Below are 27,054 nucleotides of genomic sequence, written 5' to 3'. Positions count from 1 at the left end.
AGGCTGGAACCGTTCTATATTACTTTAAAATTAATAATAAAATTATCATTATAAAATTATGATTAAATACTAGCCCGTGGGCGAGGGCAGCAACATGTGAGGCTATTTTTACTGCCCGTGGGTCGCGGATAAATTTTTTGTTTAAATCTATGACGGATTAACAGACTTTTGCCAACAAATCTTTTAATTGATATTAAAAATATGTTAAATATGAAAAATGAACTAGCGCTTCTGATTTCTGCATGTCTTTTTAAAAAAAGGGGAGAAGTAAAACCTACTGTAACCTTTATGGGGCATGAAAATCATTTTAAAATTGTGAAACCCCGATTTGCCGCAACAGGGACAATAACTGCTCAGGCCAGAGCTAGCGGCTATTTCTCAGTACAGTGCAATACTGAGTGCGGCCACTGTGTGGTCTCTGTATCCCAAGCACGCCGCGCTAAAGACCGATCAAAATGACGCGGGACAGTCCACTCCTGCGCCGTAAAAAGAGCAAATAAAGGATGGGCTCAAAATTAAAGTGTTCTTTTTCGAAAACCAGATATATTTAACAAAGCCGTATTTATCATAAAATATAGATCATATAAATTGTGATGTACACAGGTATAACAAAACGCATTCATATGTCCTCCTTTATTTTCATACAGAATACAGGCAAGTCGTTCAGAAGGCTTACATAATCTATAGGGCACTGATCATATACAGTACTCTACAGTACTGTGTATTTGTTATGGCGTATAACCCCGTTTGCCAATATGCAAACCACCATATAATTACTCAGAACTCAGAATAAAAACGTGCTACTGATGGCGGGTTATGGATGAATGAAACCAAACGAAATATTGAGTGTTACACGTCCCTGGTTCCTACGCCAGACAGTCCCCAGCGGAACTAGGCATTCTTGCACGTCTAGATATGCTTAATGTATATTTAATGTGATCATGTATAATTTATATTGTCCGTAAAGCATTCAGGGGAGAAATCGGCCAAGATATACCGGTAAACCCAGCAGGAGCGCCCACGGTAATGTGTGCGGGTCCCGGATGAACCGATACTAAGGGCAGCTCATTTTATTCCCAGCTTCTCAGTAAAATGTATTTTACACTCAGTATTATCCATCCTCAGCATTCATGATCTGAAAGTTTGCGTTTCGTCTTCAAACTTCATCAAACTGGCTTGAATTATGCATGTAATAACTCGCACCGCAGCCGCGTTGGTTTATGGAGAACGCGAACTTTTAATTAGATGTGAAAATGTGGATTTTCCTATTATGGATGTGGCCTCCAGTGTCGTCCCCTACTAGGCTATATATTTATACGGAGGATGAACATAATCTGTCAGCCGAGTTACAAAACCAATGGTACCGTATGTACTTTATCTATCGAGACGTATGGATACAAAATTACTGTGGTAAATAAATAAAGTGATCCCGTGAAATAATAAAAAAAAATAACCTTGTGTAAAATTACCATCTCATCTAGGCTGCTGCATGCATACCCACTCGCGGAACAGCAGAGGTGTGTAGGAGACATAAGCAATGGTTCTGTCATACGACAAACTCCGACGTGACTTAACAAAAATATTTGTTTGTGTGGGACTCGTAGGATATATAAATAAATGCAAGCACAAACACATACGGTAAAGGCGTGCTTGTGTGAGTGTGGCCGTGTGCCTTCCGTGCAAAAACAAGTGTGGGTGTCTTCGAATGCATGGGTGTGGCGATCCTGCACAACAGAGACCCTGTTCGGCCCAGTAATGCGTCCTTTCTCTAGAAAAGTCCACCACGGCCTTGGCCGAGGAGTTGCTGCCCGCAGTCATATGGGTGGGTCTCAGAGGATGAGTAAGAGGATGAAGAGCAGTCCGGGATGAATTTGGCAGGCACGCGGAGCGGCGCCTCACTTGGACAGCTTGCTGATGACCCTGATCAAGGCCCCGTTCTCGTCCTTCAGCCTCTGATTGTCAGTTTTAAGCTCTGTTAGTACCTGCAGGAGACGAGTAAGGTGCAATTCCATCAGAGAAGAGGGGGCGGGTGTTTACTGTTTCTCTTACTGATCTTTGTTATCAAAGAGTGAGAACGTGGGTACATGCAGCGTGGGAAATACTGAAGGCGAAATATTTATTGCATATTCTTCATCTGCCCTGGTCCGGCTATTTGGGAGACAGAAAACCACTCTGTTTAATTACAAATTAAATGCATTTAATTATTGTTTAATTCTAATTAAATTCGTCTGATGTGTTATTTTTTAGATTATCTTTCGTTTGGTTTAGTAAGTCATCTGTCTTCATTTCTTACTTACAATTACGCTATTCCGACACCAGATTCTGAAATCTGAAGCAGTCAATAAAAGGACACTGCAGCCGCCATCGGCTCCGTCTGTGTCTCATGACCCCCCCCAGGAGCTACGCGGACCCGCGCCAGGAGCAGCCCATTGGCTCGTATAGCGCCCCCCCTGTTCCAGGCTGTATCAGACATACGGTTCTTCCACCATGGCTTACAATAACAAACAACGTCAACTTGGTCTTCTGAGACTTTCTGAGGAACTTGCCTGTTTCCATAATGGCCGACACCATTCAGAATCAGAATCTGAACATTTTTATTAACCTGGAAGAAAACTGTTTTCTTCCGCATAGGGAGCCAGCATTTAAATTACAGAATTACACCTTGCATACCTGCACCCCACAATGATCAGTATATGATTAACACCCTAATATATAAGATAGAACCTCTATACACATTTGTACAAAAAGTCCAGAGGAACAGTGGACCCTCAACACACCACAACTGTGAGGTTCTCATCGATTCGGCCCACTCATTCCTTCTACATATATAAGGAAACTTTTTTTGAGGTATATTTTTATTTCTGTCCTTTGGAGTGAGGTGCTCGATGCAGAGGTAAGTGAGCGATTGCAGTGTGGGGCGGCGTGGGTGTCGCTGAGCGTGATGAGGGATCCGGGGTGGGAACACCTGCCTGAGAGAAGCGCAGCACAGAGGAAGTGGGTGCAAGAGGAGGCCAAGGAGAGCAGGAGGAGGTATGCAGAGAGGGGGCGGGGGAGGGGGGCAGGCGGGCGGCAAGGGAGCCAGGCAGCACGATGGACAGCTCAGAGGTCCTCCGTCTCAGGCAGACAGGCTGCCTCCGAGAGCCGGCCAAGGACACGCAGCATGGCCCGGTTCTCCACCAGGAGGTGCTGGTTTGATCGCCTCAGGGCCTGCAGCTGAACCAGCTGGGGGAGGGCCTGGAGAAAGAGCAGGGGGAATGCAGAGCGGTGAACCCCGAAGGGGATCCCGAGAAAAGACACACATGGCGAGAGTGAGAAGGCGTATTGCAGGGAAGAGAGAGAGAGAGAGAGAAAGCAGCAGTTCTGACTGGAGGACAAGCAGAGTGAAGGACCGACCCTCAGACAGAACCAGAAGAGCAGTGTCAGGCTGCCCCCTAGTGGTGCTGCAGTGTGAGACTATTAATCATGCTGACGGTCGGTCGCACAGGGCTCATTCTGATATGACGAAAAGTGAGGCAGGATGATCCAGCAGACACTGTTGGAATGCCCCCCCCCCCCCCGCCCCCCTTTCAGGTTTAAATTGACACCATGAGGATGCCACAGAGCTTCCCCATGTCCGCTGGCCTGGGAGTCTGACTCACAGCGACTGAATCACTGTAATCAGGAGGAGCAGACTGCCTTTGTCAAGCCCTGCTCCAGTGTCTGAGACATCGACTCTCTCCCTCGCTCTGCAGAGGTCAGTGGTTAACCAACATATTACCGAGGACGCGCTTCAGTGAAATCGCTACGGAAACCACACCAAGCCAGCTGTGAAACCACACCAGGAAGCTGTGGCTGCTGCAGGATGCCTTTCATTCTCAGTCATTTATAAATGCTGTGTTCGTACTAGAGGAACTATACTGTATATGCTACATGCAGTACTAATCTGTATACTACAGGTGCTATACAGGTACTATTATAAAATTACACATAATACTAAGCTCTATACTATAGACACTATAAACCTACACATAATACTAAGCTGTATACTACAGGCACTATAAAACTACATATAATACTAAGCTGTATACTACAGGCACTATAAAACTACACATAATACTAAGCTGTATACTATAGACACTATAAAACTACACATAATACTAAGCTGTATAATATAGACACTATAAAACTACACATAATACTAAGCTGTATACTATAGACACTATAAAACTACACATAATACTAAGCTGTATACTATAGATACTATAAAACTACACATAATACTAAGCTGTATACTACAGGCATTATGTATAATACTAAGCTGTATACTCCAGGTACTATATATATATACTACACATTACAGTAAGCCGTATAATGTGTTATGTTTCCATGAATGTACTGACGGCTGAGCAGCCCATCTGAGGTAGTCAGTGCAGTGATTAACACACCTGCACAGTGATTTAACTCCTTGCCTCACTTTGCAGATGCTAAAATGGGCCTCCCAAAGTACTAATGCAACACATGGGCAAGGGGGTGGCATCTCACCCCCCACCCCGTCACAGTAAGATGAGCCACAGACAAGGGTCATTTAGAAATGAAAGACAGAGAGAGACGAGTGTGTAACATTCCCCGGCATCACCACAAACGTTGATGAACACGAGGAAATCCCCTGACTTCTGCATTTTTAACCATGAATGTTAACTTTAGCTTCTTTTATTCCATGCATGCAGAAAATTGTTTTAAAACAGTAATGTGTGCAACATTTTTTGTTCCCTCCTTTTTTAAGTCTGAAGGGCCGAACGGTGACAGAGATCAGAGACAGCAAAGACAGTCACACTCAATTCAGTGCCGCTGTGTGGGTGCTGAGCACATGGAAAACTGGGCCAAACATGCCGCAGTGGGCGCTGTGCAGTGAGATGCACGTGTCACCCCAGGCTCCCCCCCCAGCAGAATGGAGGACTCACCGGATCCCCCACCCCCACGTCAGCCTGGCCTGCCCTCACGGCTGATAGCCACAGCGAAATCTCACTGGGCCTTCCTGCCGAAGCAATGGGGGACAACAGGGGTGAGCCGCCTTCCCAGCATGCATTGCCACTGGCGCTCACATTTCTGCACGGATCAGATTTAGTATGAGTTCAGGTTTGAAAATGCCGGTTGGACTGAAAAATCCAGTGTAATGTTTCTCCCCACATCAAAAGCCACTGCAATCTGTAAGCCCCATTAGCGATGTTAATATTAGGGTTGGATGTTTATCATCCTCGTCACACGGTATTTGATTAAACAGACAGTGTCTGGACACGGGTGGCCATTAAAGCTCAGCCTGGCTCCACTCAGAAATGTCTGCTGGAAGTAGGTCATGGTGCCTGTGGCCGTGCAGCTCTGCTGAATACCTTCGGGGGGGGGGGGCGGGGGGGTGTAGGGCAAGCCCACCCGGACTTGTTAAATTTAATTGGACCTTACCTTAAGTTCTTCCTCCATTTCTGATACCTTTTTCTCCAGGATCCGCTTCTCCTTTGGGAGGAGAAAAAATTTCAGTCAATGCTTTTCCAGCTCTCGTGACTGGCAGACGGTAACAGATTCTCAGGGGCGGCTTCCCTTAACGACCCCCCCCATGCTCCGAGGGCTCTGCTTCCGAGCCCCGAGTCAGGCTCCCCACAGGAAACAGACGCACGCTGCTATGGCCATGAACGTATGAGCACATTGCAAGGTCAGCTGGGGACACGCTTGGTCGAGAGAGCGAAGCTAGGAAGGGGTTCGAAAGAACACCACCCAGAGGACGGGGCAGGCAGCACAGGACAGGGGAATGAGAGACAGTGACCCCGGGGAAACAGCCCAAAAGGCAAGCGGTGTCATGCTGGTCCTCGTCATGGAAAAGACTCAGGAGTAAAGTGCAGGATGCAGCATCCCTACCCATAACGATCTATGACATGTCAGCCGTACCCTTTTCTCTGACTCCAGCACACTGGACCTTTCCGATATTCTGTCCTGCTTCTGAAACAGAAAGGCATGAAGTCACCAGAGAAACAAAGACATTTAAACAATAAAATTCCTTCTGCGTGGCCTCTACCTTTTTTCGTTCCATTACAATACTTTTTCCTCTCAGAATTCCAGGAAAGAAAGCATCATGCGGAATTATGTTGTCCACCCCCCCCACCCCCCCCACCCCCGCCCCCAGCTGCCTCTCCTGAAGTAAACAGCCCCACTCTCCCCAGAAGTAAACACATCTCCATCAAGGGCGGGTTTGCTGTTCCTGGGGCCCCAATCACACAAAGTCACTCTGCCAATCCCCCCCCCCCCCCCCCCTCTCAGATGTTCCAAAAACTAAATAAATAGCTAGCCAGTAGAGTCAGAAGATTGCAGCAAGCAAGCTCATTATCAGGACACTCTGCTCCAGCATCTCCTAAATAATATGTTTATTTAGTGTATTTACTGTAGTGACTGTTTGTAGCCAATAGGGGGCCCCCCAATCCTCAGGGGCGGATCTGTGGTCTGAGCTGTAGTGAACTCTGCTGCTGGTAGTAGGAAGGAGATGTGTGTGAGATGTGCGTGAGCTGTGACTAGACAGGCTGATTTCATGTAACACTGCAGTTTTGGCTGGGACCGTCTTACGAAGATATTCAGTTAGAAAACATTTTAACTACAGTCTGATTTAATGAATGTATCTATTAAAGCATGAAGCTTTTTATAAGCGGTGCATGTTTCGTAATCAGGCCTAGCGCTGTTAAATATTTTATCAGATATCGAACGGTGCGTTGGGGGATAGCAGGCAGATGAGAAATCCATACTGTGGGCCTTTGAAACAACGGTTAGCCGTGTGAGTGGCTCACGTGGGGCCTGGCTATACGAGAGCGGCAGCCGTCAGGCACCTGCGTGACCTTCTCCAGCTGAGTACGGACTTTGGCCAGATCCTGCTTGCTGTCCTCCAGCCTGCATTTCAGCTTCTCGTTCTCAGCCAAAGCGTCCTCGTACATCTGCGAGAGGAACGGATGAAAAAAAAAACGCCTGGCTTCAGGGAAATCCGAGCATGAGGAAAAGTGAGGATAGCTCGGGTGGCCCCCCGGACTTGGTCCTGACTCCCCCTGATGTATTTCCACCTGAGGCCATTCACAACACAGCTTTACAAGCGGATCAGCAGATGTGTGTTTCCGTGCGTGACTGAGAGTGAGGGACATTTAGTGGACACACTGGACCTCATCCTACCGGGACGATATATGAGGAGACGCACGGAAAGCCAGGCAGCGAGGGAAGTCATTTCCCCTCTCATCATTCAGACCTTTTTGTACTCCTTTGAGCTGCCCTCCTGTTCTGGTTTGTTCAGGGATGCCAGCCGGTTCTCCCGCGGGTGTAGGACCCAGTGCGACCCAGGAGTCGCTCCGTGGTGCCGTCCGTAGAGCTAGACCCAGAAAGGCTGTCCAACCTGGGAAGAATAGGGATCCAAAGTTCAGCCAGCTATTAAGTTACATAGGACAATGATTTATTGGAGAGTTGAAAGCCTAAGAACAGCGAAGTATACAACATATTTCTGCATTTCATTTCTACGAAAAATTTCATGACACACTACAATATGAGAAAGCACTTACCGAGATGCTCTATCATGCTGTAAATGAAAACAGAGAGGACTGGTCAGACGAAAATGTAAATACAATATATCACCTTCATCACAATGGAATTGTGAAATTTAGACTTAGGTCAGCCTTAAATGCTACTGCACACATGACAAACTTCAGAGACCTGTGAAGATGCAGATTTTTATGTTTTAATAACTTTCCGCGACCTTATCGCTGTTGCAAAAAAAAAAAAGACAACTGCGTCATTAGCAGCAGAAAACGACACATTGTGACATCTGGTGACCCAAAGGGCAAACGAGAAATTATAAAGAAAAGCTCACGTCTAAGATTGTGGTCAAGCTTTTAGCCACGAGTTGAGGAGAAGGACGGCCATCCCTTGCAACCTAGGAAACGTTTCAAGCATGAACTTCTTCCTGTTGAACCTTTGTGGAATGATGGTGACACTGTCTACCTTGCATGCATGCAATGTCCATCCATTCATCTTCTGAAACCACTTACCAGAGGCAAGATCATGGGGGGGGGGGGGTGTCTGAAGCCTATAGGCACAAGACAGGGAACAACCCAGGATGGGGGGCCAACCCATCGCAGCACACTCACACACCAGGCACTCACACATTCATACCTATGTCATTCCAGTTAGTCTCACTAACCACTGCACCACTGCGTCACCCTGTATGTGATATCCGATATGTGACCCAGTGTATCTCCTCGTCTTACTTACAGTCAGGAAAATTTCCATGACAGAATCAAAATAATCTAAAATATATCATACAATATAAAAGGGAACTGTAGCATGTAGACAAGGTGTGAGTAAAATATGGAGGCAATTTGCTTATTAGGAGCTAAAAGACAGACATTCTTCACCCAGGTAAGCTGTGAATCCAGGTTTTACATCATAAACGGTGCTTTTCCCCGTGTTAGACATGAATCCAGGATTCTTACACTAGTTTACATTATAAGGACATTTTTTCCAGGATTCTTAGTTTACATTCCCTCGGTCTTGATGTTCTCCCCTCAGCAGCCTGGCACCAGCAGGGGTCAAGCAGGTCAACCCCTGTCAGTAAGCTGTTGTTAATCTTTCAGTGGGTGCTGGCAAGAACCAGGTGGAACCAGGCCATGTTTTAATGTGAATCTGCTGCTTCCTCTGGTCTGCTGTTCCACAGACTTTGGGGGTGTGGGAAGGGGGGCACTGTACCAGTGTCTGCAGATCCTGCCTTGCTGGTGAGGCTTTCGATGGCACTGCGAACTCTAACCCCGCCATGAAAAAAAAATAAAGTTAACCCTATCTGCTCAGCAAGATATGGAGAGTCTTCTTTTAAACGTGACTGGTTATTTACTTCTTAATGCGAGCTCTGCCAGTGGGCGATCTTTACATGTCAGATCATCAGCTGCCCCTTTGGCTCACGATCACGAATCACCACGAAGGTCAGAGATTAGCAGTTTTGTTTATATATTTATTCGCTTACACTATGTTCCCTAGGAGCGTCACAATGAAGCACAATGTAAAGTATAGATTGACAGCAGCTTGACTCTGTTTGCAAAGTGACTGCAGAGGGAGCAGCCCGTTTTGGCTAAAGGGGACTGAGCAAACAAGAAGCATGTGGGGGAAATTAGCCAGGTGCTGGAAATGGTCAACACAACGCTAAAAGTTGTACTTTCGGTGAAATATATCAGTTGCGAAGGACAGGTCTGACGAGTGGATAGGGTGAGAGAGACGTTATAGGTATTACGCAGTACTTTGCACAATATTAGCATGTCCGTATTTGCATTCTTCTTTCTCTTCCTGTAGCGCTGGCTCCCGTTTATTCTGGCAGACGGGAGGCAGCCTCGAGCGAGAAACCCAACCGAGATCTGGCGGGTCCCGTCAGGTGCTCTCGACCGCTTGGCCTGAGATCTAACCCACTGCCCTGACCCGCAGAGTCTACACAGGGCACGTGAGTCCACTTTGTGCCAAAACGACTACTGGGATCGTAAGGAAGACTGCCCAAGTCGTGCTTGTGTTAAAAACTTAGAGGGGGTAGGGAGTGTGTGAGAGAGAGAGAGCAAAAGACAGGGACTTTATATCCAGATGGAGTTCATGTTCCCTACATTCCCTGAGATCAGAGACACTCCAGCCTGGATCAACATCCCAAACATTTACTTGGGAGGATCTGGAAACCGGCAGCTGAAGCCCAGCAACGCAGGCTGCTCCTAAAAGGGAAGGCAATGCAGACGAGGCTCAAGCTGAAATCGACGCAAAAGGCAGCACCAAAAAAGGGCAGAAATCTGCTGGCGTTGGGCTCCGAACATCAGGGAGAACATCATCGCTGAAACCATCATCGCTGAAACCATCATCGCTGAAACCATCATCGCTGGAACCATCAGAGATTTAGGTTCTGCATATTTTTCTTCAGTCAACAGGTTTACTTACCCAGTGTAGTTGTTTATAAGATAAACTGAAAAAGTGAGTATTTTTCACGATAGGTTCAGCCTGCATGTTTCTGTAAAAGCTGCACACTGAAAATGTGGGTCTGTCCCACACACTTGTATTAGATCGTCATACCAACACACCACTAAATTGGTCTTTTTCGTAGAGCAGGTCGTCTGAGAAGGGCAGCTACTCATAATGGCACCCAGGGAGCTGGGGGTTAAGGGCCTCGCTCAAGGAGCTGCAGACATGCTTGAAGCTGGGTTCGAACCGGCAACCTTCTGATTACAAGCACAGCCCACTGAACCACACGCTGCCCAGAAAAACACACTACCCAACATGGGGTACGAACCCACGACCCGGAGATTAAGCATATCATGCTCTACTGGCTGAGCTAGACAGGCTGATACTACCCTTCTATACCAGTAGTGTCTCAATGGGTTCCACCTCTGTGCCTACAAACCAACCACCATGCGTTTGAATCCAGTGCTCGGCAGAGCAGTTACAGCTTTGCTGGTCTGTAACATCGTGAACAATGTTCCAGGTGTGCTGTATAAAAGGCTCTAAGCTCCTCTACATCTGCCTTAAAAAGGAGATTGAAACTATATTACAGTATAAAGCTTCCTTCTATCAGGACTATAAAGTTCCTGCTTAATGAGAGTGACATCCTCATATTCATAAGAACACCACACTAAATGGATTCTGAAGGTCACTGAAATGAATCAGAGTGCTGTCTTCTGTTTTCAAACGCATTGTGTGGTTGGCAAATTATGTAAAATAAATAGCAGTACTGTGTATGTGCTCTGAAAAACAGCAAAGCAGCAGTAGTGATAAATCAATTAACTAATGAACTCTGATGTGGCCAAATGGTATGCTTGCAAAAGATAGGAGTGACCTATGTGTCAGATAAGTGGCAGCTTTCCACTTCAGCCTCATCATACTGGATATTGAGATCGCACTGCTGAAGGTCCATACATTTACAACCCTTATGCTGTTTGTAGCACTGTGCGAGCGACAGCCCTGGGTAATTACGTTACCTTTACGTAGCAGATGCTGTTATCTGAAGCGATGAAGGCAACTGAGAAGGCAAACTGCAGCTGACTGGAGTTAAGGGCCCGATGGTGAACCAGAATTTGCAGCAATCAGTTTTGATCACAGGCACTAGGGCCACAAGCCCACCCCCCCCCCCCACGATTATCATACAGGGATAAGGGGGTGGGGGGAGAGCAGAGAGCAAGCTGCCCCTCTAAATGTTTATGGGTGACTGTCGGCAATGCCTGTCCGCCTTGTCCTTATGCGGTCATGCTCGAGGCTGGCGACCTCCCGGGCGGGGGGGTGGGAATGGAACCCCACGGCCCCCCACAGGCTTTGGGACACCCTCTCCCCCCTTCCAAACACCACAAAGGCCGCCTCGGGTAAATGCGGCCGCCTTGCGAGTAAAAAAAAGCAATGCCATCCTTTTTTGTCTTCGTGGTACAGAGCACCACAGAGCTGCTGGTAAATGCTGCGATCCTCGCCATGAGCAGACAAGCGATCTCCTACTTGGATGGAGGCTAGAGAGAACACGTAATTCCTGTGTTCAGAAAGGGTCACGGCTAGTTTGACCGTGAGCAGGGTGGGGATTCCCAGCTTTCCCGAGGAGTCCTGTGGTTCCCGGGAGTGTACAGCTCACAGATCCTAGCACAGAGCTTATGGATCCAGGCAGCTAGATATCATAAAAAAAAGGTGACTGCTTCATTTTGGACATGTTTTGGGTAAAACGCTCGGCGAAAGCCCTGCACAGCATTCCTCATAAGTAAAATAACACTGTACAGGACAGACGCATTACCCACTGGGGCGGGGTGTGCACCACACACACACACACACACACACACACACACACACACACCACACACACACACACACACACACACACACACACACACGCCCACATAAAACACAAGCTTCTTTATGTCCACAAAAGCGCTTCTGCTGGAGATTTTACTTAAAACCACGTTTGGTATGAGCAGCAAACATCCTGTTCAGGAGCATAGGAGTGGGGGCCGTGCCCCCCCCCCCCAATATTTAATTTGGCTTCATTCATCCCCCAATAAACAGACCGTCGTATTTAAATGATTGTCAGTGTCACGAACTTCGATCAACTGGCCAGCTTAACATCTCTGCACACACATTTATATGTATATTACAATATCATTAACTTCTATTTACGACACATTGTATGGGTCTGTAGGGTTTGCAAACTACCCCAACGCTTTTGATGCAGCAAATTTAGTTTTCTAATGGAATTATATAAATTTGCTGTAGGATTTTTTGCGTGAGAGTCAGCGGCCCTAAGCTGTGTCCCCCTCCCCCAGTCTCAAACTCCCTCCATACGCCGTTGGTCATCCTTATCATGCCCCTCAGTGCCGCGCGGCGCCGCGGGCACACGCATACACACGCTGTCACGGAGACGGACACACACACGCATGCACTCATACACACGCGCGAGACCCGGCTCGCCTCCTTGCCAGCTCCCTAATGGAAACTATGAGTAGCAGCCGGCGGAATTGCTGCCGATAAACAAAGCCATAAAAGCCCCTTCAGTCCCGCCATTCTCACGCCGTCCAGCCCCTCACTGTCCCTAACCCCACGAGCAAACGCCCCCCCAGGCCCCTTCATACAGTCCGGCTTATGGTTCCCCGAAACGGTGGCCCAATAAAACGGCACACAGCTGCGGCTTATGCTCTTTTACCCGGCTACTTCTAATGCGTTGCACTTTTCCCTTTAAAGACGCACCGTGCCCTTTCTCTGCGCTTTGACGACAGTGCCAAAAATAGCTAAGTTTAAAGTTATTTATTTGTTTCTTATGTGTTTGTTTTACACAAGGAGGCAATGTGCGCACGTCATGGAAAACTCACCCCCCCCCCACCCAGTTCAAACCGTGGATGTGTACTAGATTATGCCAGACAAAAATAAAAAATAAAATAAATTCTCAGCCTATTTCTGTGCTTGCACTGGCGCGGCTATTTGCTCTGTCAAACGGAGGGGCGATCGCTGCTTTATGCCGGGACTGAAATTAACGCCCATCCACAAAATCCTCAGCCCCCACCATGACAGCTGTTATTAACTAAACAAAATGTCAAGGAAAAACAGGCGCGACGGTGCTTTAGAGGCGAAAAAGCGAGGAAAGAAAGGGAGAGATGTAGGTGCGCAAAGGAAAGGTTTTCATGAAGGCGCCTCGCTCTTCCGTCAGGGATGGAATTCCCAGGCGCTCAGAGGGATCCGCGATGGGAGGAGGACCTGCGCTGCTCGCAACCCCCGCTGTAACCAAGCCGAACGCTGCATGAGGGGGAGTGAAATTTTTATTGGGGCCGCAAAACAATAAACCTGTCCTTCAGTCACACCTCAGCCACGCACCAGACTCATTGGCAGGCATCCTAATTACAGGACCAACACACCATGGGTGTTTAGCAGAATTTCAAAACCTTACTTCCAAACCACACTGTGAACCAAACACTTGCCGAGCTGTTCTGGGACGCATTTCAAACACGTGTCTTTTGGAGCGTAAGCAGGGGTAGCTTAACTTCTCTGCCAGCGATAAAAACCTACAGATCAAGATGCTGTCCAGTTTGGGTGGGGGGGGTATCGCGCCGGAGGAAGTTTGATCATACCCTAAGGTTAATCTTGAATTTTTGTATACGTTCGCTTAATCGTATTCTCTCCAAGTCTGTTCACAAGTTGTCTACCAATATAGCGAGACAATGGAGATGTGATGTCAGTCTTGTATATTTGTGCCGCCGCCTTCTTGTTACTTTGTGTCAGTTCGCTTGGGCAACCTGTAGAATGAATCCAGTGGTAAGAGAAAGCTGGGTAGCTCGAAGTCTCAAAGTAGAATAGTCCATTACAGCTGGGCGGGGGGGCGACGTTTCTATCCTGAAAACTGTCACTAAAAATACAAATAACATCATGCATGTTGCTATAATTTAAATAACCATGTTATGCTGATTGTTTGAATGTAAGACATTCTGTCTTCATGGGGACCCCAGAGGGCTACCTACACCTGCGTTATGGTATGTCCGTCCCCCGTCCCCCCCAGCCTGAGCGTAAACCCGCGTCCCTGACGAAGATGTTTCAGTAACTGTGCGCGCCGCAGTAATGAAATCTGAACACGTGGTCAGCTGGACTTGCAGGCGAGGCATGACACACATGGGGGTGAACGACGACGTGTCTCGGCTGTCTACTTGTGATCCGATCGGCCAAGAGGTACTTAAAACCCTAGTTTAAACAGGGCCTGTGTCCTGTTGTTATTACGCTTGTTGCCAAGGCCCGGACAGGTCGTAATAACAATAATAATATGCAGGCCTTCCCATGACTACGCTGTGGTCTGTGTTAATAAAATGTCATGTTAGCATCTGAAAAAACGTTACGTTATGAAACAGGCAATTTATCCTTCCAGCCCCGGTATGTGAAATTATTTTGTTTGACGTCGACTGGTCCGCAAATATGAAAACGTGGGGAACCCCTACACTAGTAAATTTAAATATCCATATTAGTTTAAAATTTTATGAAGTGCCATACAAGTTTTTGTATCACACTCATTCAGTCGATGCAGCTGCTAATTGCGAACTGAGCTTGAAATTCTGATGCTTTGCCCATCCGTTCAATTCAAGCCGATATAAAAATTTAGATGTATATGCTCTCGCAATTTTATAAATCTGTCATATAATATAAGAAATTGGATTATTATCCAAATGTGTGTGCAATTCTCCATCTGCACGTGTAAATGCGTAGTTATTTGCTTTGGTTCGTACTACAATAGCGCAAGAATGATTTATTTAGAAGATTCTTTTGTCCATAGTAACATACAATTGAAAAAGACGGTCATCCAAGTCCTTGGAGCAATTGAGGCCTTGCTCAAGTGAAATCAGTCTGTCAGCCCTGGGATTTGAACTAGTACCCTTCCGATCACAGGCCCAGCTGAGCCACACGACATCCCTGTACATCACCCCCAATCAAATGACTGAGATTATCACAACATTAAAGGTGGAAGGTGGAAAGAGGTGCCTTTCCTACCACTGGCATGTTATACAGTTTTAAAAAAAAGTGAAAACAGCACCTACCAAACTATGCAAAGCAGACGTGCTTAAACACTGGTACTCACATAGTCCACTGCTGTGTGCTTTATGTATAAGAATGTTACTCTCTTCAACTAACTGCTTAGGAAAGGGATCGTTTATATTGCAGAGGTCACCCTTTTCACAATATGTAAAATTAACCTTAAATTTTCACCCACAAATCTGACTACTTTGTGCAGTCTGGTTGATTATGGCATAAGGAAACATTTGTGGTTCAGTCTAAAATTTTGTGTTGTACTCAAACACATTGATGACTCCCTGAGGTGTCGAAAAACACTTCCGTACCATCATAAATTAGGAAAACCCCTTTGTGAGCTTATCAGACTGAAAAGATCATCACATGGTTTGGTAAAAATCTGTCTCTAGTAAGCAATACACAATGCACATGTGGTATCTTCCTGTTTATAGCTGAGAAAGCGAAACCAGACTAGGTATGATTGTGAAGCACTTAAAAGCAGGGTGAAATGATGTGACTCCCTCAATTTAGAGCCTAGATAACAGCAGCAATCGTGACGAAACCAGCCTTGTTTTTTTTTACTGGTGTTGAAGGCGAAGTTTACATAATCTACTCTACGGACTGTTGTCCCCTCACAAAGTTTAAGTTACATGCTCATGAATCTGGCGACATACACCGGCAGGGCAGGGATCCGTTTCCCCAAAGCTGCCAAAAAGGCTTCGGAACAGCGGAACAATGTGGATCTCTTACTCTGGAGCTCCTGCTGGTCGGGGAGGGTGAGGACGGAGGGGAGTCTGACAGCGACTTCCTGGTGCGGGTCAGCTCCTTGGTCCGGGAGTACAGAGAGGACATGGCTGCACGCTGGCCTGGGGGCACGGCAGGTTTTTGGGGGGGTCCGGTGCGGGTGCGTATCAGGCTGTCATCGGAGAGGCTCCCATGGTGGTGCTGCTCCCCCTTGCGGAGTGGCAGGTGAGCGGGAAACCTTCCGTGGTCTTCCAAGAGGTGCAAGCGGCGGGTCTAGGAATGGAGGCAGCAGTGGGCGGGTGGGGGGCACGGCTGGGGAGCAGAGCGGGGGTCCCTTCTTCCTGAGAGTCCGGACAGTGTGTCGGTCATTTAACGGGAATAAAAACAATCAAAGCTGCTCTCTCCTTCCGCCCCGCCTCCCTCTATCCCTCCCTTCCTTCTTCCCTCCCTCTCTCTCTCTCTCTCTCTCTCTCTGACACACATAATCAAGCATCCCCAACCCTAACGGAAGGGATGAGTTTATGGGATTTTTGCTCTTCAGCTGCATCTCCTCCTTAACCCCTCTCTGCCTGCTGATGGACACACACTCACTCACACACGTCTGGGAATCTCCGATGCAGAGTAGGGGTGACAGTCTCCATTTGTGAAGCCTTATCTTCTGTTTTGCGAATTGACAGGCGCACAGACATGCTCCACCCAAACACACACACCCCCCCTCCCACTCACCCCAATGCCTCTCTCCCTCCGTCATCCTCTCCCTCTGCCTGCTGAGTGAAGTCCCCCTCTGCCTCTGGCAGTCATCTCTGGCAGACTTCCAGGTTTTTCTCTGTGCTCCGGCTCTGAGCTTCCCGGCGGGGCGAGGGGGGGCAACAAAGCCTTATATGTCCACAGGCAGATGTAGGAGGCTGAAGGTTAACACTGGGAAGCTGCGCTGGACTTTGTTCTTCTACAGCTTTAATGACTCCACAGCAGCTGCCTGGTCTCTGTTTATCGGAGGTTTAAATGGTGCCACGTAACCATGGTGACGTAGGCCCCTGTGTGCCCGGAGCAGAAGGGCAGTATCCTTTAAAGATGCTCTTTTCACTGGAAACGGAGGAGCCCTTTGGCACATCAGTCTTCGTGGCCCTAAACACTGATGGGATATTTTGAGGAGGAACATTGGATGGACTCAGACCAAAGATCCACTGTGTGTCTTTTTGGCTGGGAGCATCATTCACAAGCCAGAGTGCTTTTTTGTCTTCTCTGGGGTGTAATTCTGCAGTGCGGAGTGTCAGGCTGAAACGAAATCTCTCTTGTACTGTACTTCAGCTCCGGCTGATCCTGGAAATTATTCTTGGATGTGGAGCGTATTCTCCTTCCCCCCCCGCACCGAGGCAGGTGACCAAGCCACCAATGGTAGTATCCATATTTGGGAAAAATAACATTCTCCTTCTTTCCGTCTGACAGAATATAACTCATCACCTTGCAGAAATGGCGAGTCCTGCCTGTCCCTTGGGCCATGAATGGTACCTCAGCCGGGAACGTTCTAAAAGGAAGAAATTAGTGGTGCTACTGACCTCAGAAAAATCATGTTAACATTGTGGGGAATCCCCCCGCACACACTCTCACACACACACACACACACACACACACGCTCATATCCCACAATGCATCTGTTCTCTACTCGGATCTCCTGTTGTGTGTAGCTGGCTGGCTGGTGGTATTTCCTACCCAGGACTAAGAGACAGGCCTGCCCCCCTCATACCCCCTTCATTTTTTTCTCCCGTTCCCCCTTTACATTTACCTACCAGATGCTTTTGTTCTAAATGACATCCGGTTTTTGAGAAAGTACAATCAGCAGCAATTGGGGGTTTAACAGTCTTGCTCAGGGGGCCATCAGCGAATTTACTCTGCTGACCCTGGGATTTGAACCCATGACCTTTAACTCATCGGCACTAGATCCTAACACATTCAGCCACACGCTGGTCCCACCTCGGTGATCCTCGTCACATACGGCACTGTGTAACACTGATTTCCCTTCCCACGGTGACCTGAAGCCACCCTCGCTGTCAGTGGGGGGGGGTTTGGGGAACAGGCCCGCTCCCCAGTGCCTCCACTTCCTCAGGGAGCACATCTGCGTCTCGGCCTGACAGCCTGTTTCTCTGTGACAGCTTTATAGGGAACGTTTTCATTGACCAGTTGGCTTGTGATTCTCCCTCACGGACTCTTTAAAATGAATTAATTCCACAGAATAATTCTGGAAAAAGAGGAAACGATAACTAAAGTAATGGCTGTATGACTGTACCGGGAGCCCCTCCACAGATGTGGTAAGTCCACGGCGATCACAGCTAAGGCTGAAATATTCCACTTATCTATTAACCATTCATTCAACGCATAGCAGCACCCATGCAAAGGGAAAGATTTATCTAGTCATGAAAAATAAAATAATATGTGAACTGTGGAATGCAGACACCCCCACAGCCGAAAGCCCCCGGTAAGCCGGTGCGATTCAGCCTGTCTCCGCCATGCAGGATGCCTCCCCAAAGCCTCCTGCCAAGCTGAGCCGCAGAGCCAGAGTACGAGTTGGCAAGGCCCACCTGCCGAAAAAATAACCCCCAACGCATCCTGTATTTGGGGGGGGGGGGGGGTTCCACTGAGGTGATGGCCACATTTCACCACCTGAGTCTTCTTGTTTATTGCCGGGGGGGGGGGGTGAGATCTTGCTATATTTATAGCTGGGGCTTTTTTGTTATATTCCTAGCAGTGCTGCTGTGATCTTTGATTTTCCACCATGTACTGCGGCTGGACAGGGAATGAAAGGCTCCTCACGCCGACTAGGTGCTTGCGATTCAGCTTCTCCACCTTTACACACCAGCCTGGCTAACAGACTTACAGTAATGTACTGGGGCTACAGGCACCGAGACCACCACTCAAACTGTCCATTTGCATGGGGCCCATGAGGTTTTGGGGCCCCCTGTTGGTCACAAACTGTCACTACACTAAATATGAAATATACCCCGTTACCTTATTTAGGTGATGCTGATTTTTTGAATGCAGCTCCAGAACCAACAAACCAGGCCAGCAGTTTTGTCTGTGCTGTGGAAGTGCTTGGGAATGTGCTCTGGATAATAGCTGAATGAACAAGGTTGCGAGTACAAGCAGCTGGAATGAGGTTCCTCTGCTTCCGGAGCTCAGAGACCCAGAGAGACCCGAAAACAGAGCTGCTGCCCCATTGGATCAAGATGAGTCAGCTAAGGTGGTTCTGGAATCTGACAAGGATGCAACATGGAAGGGTTCCGGTGAAGCTGTAACCGACACTCACTGGGCAAAGGCTTCGGGACAGACCCAGCACACGCTGGGGGGATTATGCAAATCTCCCAGCCGGTTTGGGAGCATTCGGGGATCCCTCAGAACGAGCTGGACTCTGTGACCATGGAAAAGGAAATCTGGCGTAACCGTGGAACACTAAGACGCTTATCTGTTGGCGCCATCTTGTGGTAAATATGGAAGCACAACAACAATTAGCAGGACCAACAACTGGCAGCTCTCCCTCATCCATATACTTTTTTTCGATTTTCATCAGTGGACAAACCAACGGAACTAATTAACAAATCTTACAGGCTATAGTTAATTGAATCGGATGTGCTGAGAGTGAAACATCACATATCTTAGCGGTGCTGTTTTTATCAGTGTCTGCCTGATAACCCTTCCGGAGTGTTCTTCACTTACCTCCGGTGTGCAGTCTGACGCTGCAGCACCAAAGCTTTGGTCGAGGGGCTGCGGTCGCTGTCTTTGCTTGAGCTCCTCCTCTGGGGGTCCATCGTCTCCATCGCCTCGCTCTGCACTTTCCAGTTCATTTCCTAAATGGATTACAGTTGGAGCATCAAAATCACAGGAGAAAAGAAACTCTACCTTGTACACTGCTTTCGCACAAACAACACTGGCTAAATAAGTTAAGAAATAGAAAAGCAACTCAGATTATAAGTTCAATAAAGCTGTTTCATTCACACGCAGGGCTGATACTATCCATGACGGCCGCCTTCTCAATGCTGAGTATATCAGAGTATATATGCAGAGTACGCTGCATTATGTTCTCCAATGAGCTCTTCCGAGCTGCAGCCTGAAATCGCGATTTATAACTTTAAAATATGAAAAAAAAATTAACAGAACTGGTCAGCAGTAACCTCACCTAAAGGCTGCATTATCCATTAACGGGATGAAACCAGTAAAACTCTCAGCTCAGGTTTTGATGAAAGGGTTTGCAGCATGCTAACACTAAGTAACACAGCTTATGCCTTTAGTGCCACAAGAATGAACATAGTTGAAATTGAAATAATAATTGAATTTATTGAATTCATTTATTATATAGTTTTCACATACCCCATCATGCTCTGCTTTTTAAAGACACATATATAGAGGTGAGAGTGAAGCCTGGGGTCTGAGTGCAGGGTCAGGCCATTTATCTTACATCCAGTTTCAGAAGGACAAAGGCAGCGCTCAACAACCCAATGGTAAGAACACTCTTGCCAAACATGGGATCCAAACCAGTAACTTTCTGATCACAGACGCAGAGGTCTAACCCACTGAGTGACACACTGCCCCCTGCTGGCTGAAACACGCATATTGCAACCATCCATTATGAATGGATCACAGGCCCAATTCACACTTGCCCGGCCAATGCCCAAAAGCTGCTACTTGCATAACTATATGACATTTTCTCTGAACCACTAATCGCGATGGGAGTGTCGGTGCTGTCTTTCTGCAAATCCGTGGCAGAGAACATTCCGGAAGGGGAAGGGCAACGAAGGACTGCAGCAGTTTGAAAATCACACTCCAGAAACGTGACTGGTAGCCATGTTTATCGTCTCATGCAATCGATCCGGGGGGGGGGGGAAAGGTGACATGTAGGCACACATGTCGAGGTGACATTGGGGGAAGCCTCACCATTGGGGTCGAGTCCCTGGGAGGACAGGCACTTGGCCGGGCTGGGGGGGGTCCGGTGTGGGGATGCAGAAGGTGTGGTACAGCTCTCAGCTTGGGCTTCCACCCAGGTCCTCAGGTTTCCAAGCTTAGGGAGTTAAAAACAGAATTCAGATCAATTTAATGTCTAAGCTAAACTTAGCCTGGCTGCTGCAGTCCTGCCTTTGTGCTCTGAATGGTCCGGGCTGTTGTTCGTGTTTCTGACAAGGCACCACGTCACCTGTAAGCTACGTCGCTAAAACGTCTTCAGCTAACAGGATAAACAGCGACGGCTTCACTCACGTCGTCAACTTCCCTGCTCCTCCTTGGCCGGCTCTCCTCTGCCTCCCTCTGTCCTGCTCGGGAGTCCACACCTGGCTCCTCGTTCCCCGTCTCCTGCGACTCTCCCGTGTGTCTGTCTGAACTCGAGTGGCCGTAGCTCCTCTGCGCCTCCCGGAGGTCGGTGAGCGTCACCCCCTACAGCAGACACCCAGCTTCAGGATTTTCTATTAACTACGGGAGATTTTCTTGGAGAAATCAGGTGCCTCTAGGAGGTCTGACCACGAGCTGGTATTCCCCTGCGGGAATGTCAGGCCTAGGGAAGTATGCGGGTCCTGTTATAAGCACTTCCCCATCCGTCCAATGGCTTGCTCAGAGGCTTACTGATTGGCACCTGATTGGTCCTGGCAGGTATACCTGTGTGGACCTCCGTGTTTGCCTCGCCTGCCGGGACCTGGCTTTCCTCTGCGACTCTGCTTCTTCATCTCTCACCGGCGTCAGATATGACCTAGAGATGAATACCAGAAATCCCAGTATAACTTTCATTATATTTAGCCGATGCTTTCATCCAAAGCAACATACATTTATCAGTCAGTCCCCGGAGCTGCCGGGGTCTTGCCCAGGGGCCCAACTGTGACATCGCTCTGCTGACTGGTTTTAAATCAGCAGCAATATGGACACATGTCACAACCAGCTGAGCATCTCTCCCCCCACAAACAATATCCGCTACACATAGCTCCACAGTGAGAATTGTTTTCTCCTTCTTTCCATCCCTCAGCCTGTCTTTGCTCAGAGCAGACAGTCTAATTACATAATATACAGAGAAATCTTGCTAAAGCACTAAATGGCTGGACCTGTGATCCTGTCAATGAACAAGTTAAAGATCAAGTCTGATTTTTCAGTTCCTCACCTGAGGAACTGTGCAGCAGGGCCCACAGCTCCAAATCGTCTCTCTCTCACTTTCTGCCTTTCTCTCTCTACTTCAAAGCAGTTTAATTTCCATTAATAGCTACCAGTGGCGGGCAGAGCTAACCAAGAAGTTAGCTTCGATAACCACTGATCTGCTAACTCCAGCATTTAATGTGTTAATGCTAAACTGATAAATCACTCAAAAATATATCGAGAGCTAATGATAACCACCATCTTGTATTATATGAATGTAGCTTCGGTTTGGTTTTTAGCTCTGAAACCCGTTAAAACAGACCTCAGGCTTGCCAGCTCTCATGCACCTGTTGTAACACGCTCACATAAGAAATCTTACAGAAAATCTACATTATTCCATTATAAACCTACAATTTGCTACATCAAAAGCATTGGGGCAGTTTGCAAAACCTACAGACTATTTACAAGGTGATAAAACTTACATTCATGTAAATGTGTGTGCAGGCTTAGGGACCACAAACATGACGCTGTTTTCCCAGAAATTGGAAGGAGGGTCTCTGCTCCTATTGGTCTATAGCTCTGTCAATCAGAACCTGAAAAGTACAGCTGGGGGCCTGTATGACGAAGCAGGCGATGTTTCTTAATACCAAGAACACAATGATCATACATGACATAACTTTCCTTTCAAGATTGAACTTGTGGATCAATGAATCATTGGTCTTGTGCAGGAAGGATGAAACTGATGTATTCTTGATATGTAGGGCGGGGCGAGAAAGACATCCATTTTTACCTCAGTACTTCCGTTACTGAGTATTGTAACTGGTCTTTGGCAATGGAAAATGAGGGGTACACAAGAACACAAGTACGGTCAAGTACGCATATTGAGACACACGCAGGATTTCATGCTTAACTGGATAACTTGTTGAATTTAAGGTAGTCTGGGCTTAGTAGAAGTGCATGAGAATAAAGTTGATTTAAACTAGAGTACTTTAAATCTGACAAGTTATCCAGCTAAGCATGAAATCCAGCTCTGTGATACAGGCTCCTGTCCTCTGCTTAGTGCAGAGTACCCCAGTTTGAATGGACTTTATCTTCATTCACTTATCTTTACCCCAGACTACCTTAAATCCAACAAGTTATCAAGCAATCATGTGTTGTGTTTACACAGTCAGCCAACAGCATGTCAGATAGACATCTACATATGTGCTCACAATAGACAGGAACAGATATGTATGATTTTAGGGTTTACAAACGTTTTTGACCGTTAAACTTTATTTACCTGCGAAAAATTGTTAGTGGATTTAGAGTCTGAGTAACTTTATTTAGCAGAAGCTAACTGGTCGGCTAACAGTTTCCAGAGTTAACGGAAATACTATTCTGCTAACCGAAAAGTTAGCTTCACTAATTAGCAGTTAGCGGATTAGCTGAGCCATTGATAGCCACAATCAGAGAATGATTACAGAATGGAAAGTAAAATTCTTTACCACCTCACTGCTAATGTGAATTAACAGCTGGCAAAAAAAAGAATGTCTTTATATGTTAAGCTGAGAATGGGAATACACAATCGTTTTATTCTATATTGTTTCCCCCTGTAGGAGAGTGTATGAGAGTGAGTACAGATTCTGGCTTTTCTGCTTAGCTACCCTGCCACAGTTATCCAGCGGTGATCTGGGAACACGCTAGAGGTCATTCTGATTTCAACACGTTTCCTTCATATCACAGCACCCCAGTGCGCATCGCTCAGATACAAATAAATGACTAGACCACAAAGTCCTTGGCTGACATTGATTTGGTTCTTCTTGTGAAGAGAATGCAGTTCACTTCCCTGTGGCCAGACTCACCCCTCTGGCCTTAAACCCAGTCCCACACAGGTCATATATTAATGGAAGCTGATACAAGCACAAGCAGACATATGAATCCTGTGTTCAACATTTCAAATGTTGATGTGAATTGTTGCCCAAGCACGCCATACTGATTTTAGCAGGTATTTTTGTCCAAAGTGATGTACAAATGAGCAGATCTTGAGGCCAGATACCGTAGCATCCAGCACCTTGGGCCAGAGGTGACATGATCACTTGCCAGCTGTGGGATTTGAACCAACGACCTTCCTGAGAATGGCACAGACCCTAACTCCCTGCGCCACGCACAACCCCCCAGATTTAAGTCCACATGTTTCTGTTCATTGTAATAACAAATACATTTTGATTTTATTAAAGCTGGCATTAGTAATGCAGACCCACTTTAAACGGCTGTTTCCAAAGAAGGGGGTTACCCCTTTCTGACTGTGCTGCACTGCATTTCCTGTCCCCCTTAAGCATTCATAATGCTGAACCCATGGCAGAATGGATTGGATTCATTTACCTTGCCAATGAGTACTCTTCCTTTTTGCTTACATTCCCAGTGAGTGTCCTTCAGTACATTATGAGTTTAAACATCAATAAAAGACTTCCGTTGCCTTTAGAAACCACGCTGCTGCATGACTAAAGCGAAGCCCTCAGACCAGAGCATCTTTCCCATGAAGCACAGCGAGTCTGTGATCAATAACCACTGTCCCTCCCCCTCTCCGAGGGCCCCTCTTACAGGATATCGATCTGCTCATGTAGCATCGGGAACACAAGCAGGATGAGGCTCCAGGATCGCCCTGTGCTATTTATGCAGGAAATTTCTGTGTCTATGATCTCCACAAAAATCCTTAAAAAGTTATGTCGCCTAGAAGCTTGCCGGCAATGATGATGATAATAATAATTGTTGTTGTTAATAATAATAAAAAGAATAATATAGTTATTATTATGTTCAAGGACAATAGTAACAGCTGAGAGTAGTGACTGACTATTCTTTCACTGCATCCAGACGGATGATCAGCACTGTAAGCTCACTTATATACAGCCTCAAGGACCTAACAAAGGCATTACCCAGGGCACCCCGAGACTTCAACCAGTGACTAACAGATTACAGACACAGCGCCCTAACCTGCGGAGCCTCACGCAGCCGTGGGATGCAACCCAGCACCGGCACTGCATAGATGCGAAGGGTTTCTGCCCTGTCTGTCCCTGTCCTGGTCCGTAAGCCAAATCCCCGAAACTACTGCGGCCACTGTCTTTCACAGACACCCGCGTTCAGGAAGCTGCTGCGCTGATGGCAGGCTGCCCTGGACCCAGTGTCCCCCTGGCAGTGTTGCCTGCTCACTGCAGCATCGTTTGGCGGGGTTGGGGGAGGAGGGGGGTGTTGTGGGTGGCGGCGCAGGTTAGGAAGCCCCTACCTGGGCAGGCAGGCCTGCATGGTCCCAGCTGAAGGTCGCGGCAGTGCAGAGAGTGGAGGAACTGCAGAGCCGGCAGGGATAGTCCACACGGGATGTCTGACAGGGTCTGACTGAGCCTGGGGTGGGGGCGGAGAGCACTCTTCACCGATACCCACCCCTTCCCGGCTGGCTGGCGTGTGGGACGTCCCGTCCCGATCTCCCAGTGGCAGATAGCGGACGCACGAGAGAGGCTGCTGGGTTATTTAAAGGCACACTCATCGATTTCCCATGCTTATTTAATCCAACCCAGGAAAAAATTAAATCAGCTCACAATGCCAGCCAACCTATTTTCAGTGAACAGGGAGCATTACAGCACCCTGCAAAAGCAATTCTATTGCGCAGGGCAGGCTAGATCTGATTTCAGGGCTGCATTTGGTGAAAGAAAAACTATTTATCAACGCAAAAGCTGTTCTTTGAATATCTCAAATATGCCGTTATGCCTGTTAAATTAGGGTTTCCATTTATAATATTTTATACACATCTTTGAAAATACGTTTGGCTAAAAGATTCAGGAAAAAGGTCAGCACAGTACATACAGATGTCCATCCATCCATCCATCCATGTTTAGGCGGGAGACAACACAGTAACAAATTCAATCTGGCTTTAGAAAAATGCTGTGGGCATTCCTAAATGATGATGCCACAGGACAGAGGTGATCTAATTATATTACTAATTAGAGGACTGATTGACTGAAGAGTTCTCACACCTGGGTTTGAACAACTGACCTAAAGTTTATCCCAAAATCCTGCATGCACCATGTCACCATGGTATATCATCATTTAATGATACTTTGTTAATCTACTTTTGTACAGCTCACATAATCATTATACTCAAGGGTCCAACTGAAAGATCAGACCCCTTCGGGTTATGTGTTATCAGTACCTGTCAGCAACTGATCATATGCCAAACAGGCGGTGCAAGAGAGAAGAAGTGGCATTTCCTAGAGGCACAAATAGCATTATCTCCAGTGAGTCACAATCCAACTTTAGTTCATCATCACTGGATGAGGCCAACATGCCATGTAGGAACACAGCTGGAGGGGCCATTGCGCTGTGTAAGAATACCACTGGATGGGGCCATCACACTGTGTAGGAACACCGCTGGAGGGGCCATTGCGCTGTGTAAGAATACCACTGGATGGGGCCATCACACTGTGTAGGAACACCGCTGGAGGGGCCATTGCGCTGTGTAAGCATACCACTGGATGGGGCCATCACACCGAGTGGGAAGACAGCTGGATGAGGCTATTACACTGTGTAAGAATACCACTGGATGGGGCCATCACACCGTGTAGGAACACCACTGGATGGGGCCATCACACCGTGTGGGAACACAGCTGGATGAGGCTACTACGCTGTATAAGAATACCACTGGATGGGGCCAATCATCACTGAAGGACAGAAACATGTGTGAATTAGTAATGAAAGGCCAGTCGTCTCCTCTGCCCTCTGCAGTCAGCTGACACAGAGTTCAGATAATCTCCTGGCTAAATGCAGAACTGGAGGCAGCAAGCCAGGGGAACGAGAGTGTGACCTGCAGCTGACGCTGGGCTACACATCACTCTCTGCGCCCCCACAACAATGCGATACCAGCAGACTGAGCGCTTTCCTTGTGAGGGAAAAGAACAGATTCATCATGTTATTTCAACAGCAAGTTAAAATTATTATACATTAAGAAATTTAAGTAAAAATTATGATAGAAAATGACCGAACACTTCCAGAATACAATTGAAAAGTTACTATGTCAACACAACATGGAGATCCTGAGATATTTTGTTAATTCGCAATATGATCTGCATTAGGAATGTCAGCTTTTAAAGCACTTTGATCACCTCAGATTTCAGACTTTTGACTCTGGTCCAAACACAACAGAATCCACATTCTGAACAAGTC

At 47.2% G+C, this 27,054-nt stretch overlaps 1 protein-coding gene across 2 annotated transcripts; it reads right to left on the bottom strand.

The window, feature by feature from the left end:
* Positions 1 to 618: 618 nt before the first annotated feature.
* On the bottom strand, positions 619 to 25,280 carry LOC125713309 (protein phosphatase 1 regulatory subunit 12A-like). Of its 2 annotated transcripts, XM_048984316.1 has the most exons (12): positions 25,124 to 25,280; positions 21,400 to 21,490; positions 21,007 to 21,180; positions 20,689 to 20,812; positions 19,474 to 19,604; positions 7,557 to 7,573; positions 7,250 to 7,393; positions 6,843 to 6,947; positions 5,917 to 5,967; positions 5,437 to 5,487; positions 4,941 to 5,014; positions 619 to 1,982 (listed from the first exon to the last, which is right to left on the bottom strand). In XM_048984316.1, the coding sequence occupies exons 1-7, from the start codon at positions 25,141 to 25,143 to the stop codon at positions 7,291 to 7,293; spliced, it is 660 nt and encodes a 219-aa protein (XP_048840273.1). In that variant the 5' UTR covers positions 25,144 to 25,280; the 3' UTR covers positions 619 to 1,982; positions 4,941 to 5,014; positions 5,437 to 5,487; positions 5,917 to 5,967; positions 6,843 to 6,947; positions 7,250 to 7,290. The 2 variants fall into 2 exon arrangements, with proteins under 2 accessions (XP_048840273.1, XP_048840274.1); XM_048984317.1 differs by lacking the exons at positions 619 to 1,982; positions 4,941 to 5,014; positions 5,437 to 5,487; positions 5,917 to 5,967; positions 6,843 to 6,947 and adding an exon at positions 15,772 to 17,290 and having other exon boundaries at positions 7,272 to 7,393.
* Between the last annotated feature and the right edge of the window lie 1,774 nt (positions 25,281 to 27,054).

The sequence above is a fragment of the Brienomyrus brachyistius genome, chromosome 18, assembly GCF_023856365.1.
Source record: "Brienomyrus brachyistius isolate T26 chromosome 18, BBRACH_0.4, whole genome shotgun sequence".
Lineage (NCBI taxonomy): Eukaryota > Metazoa > Chordata > Actinopteri > Osteoglossiformes > Mormyridae > Brienomyrus > Brienomyrus brachyistius.
Note: the sequence above shows the minus strand (reverse complement) of the source record. Positions and strands in the feature narration are given on the sequence as shown.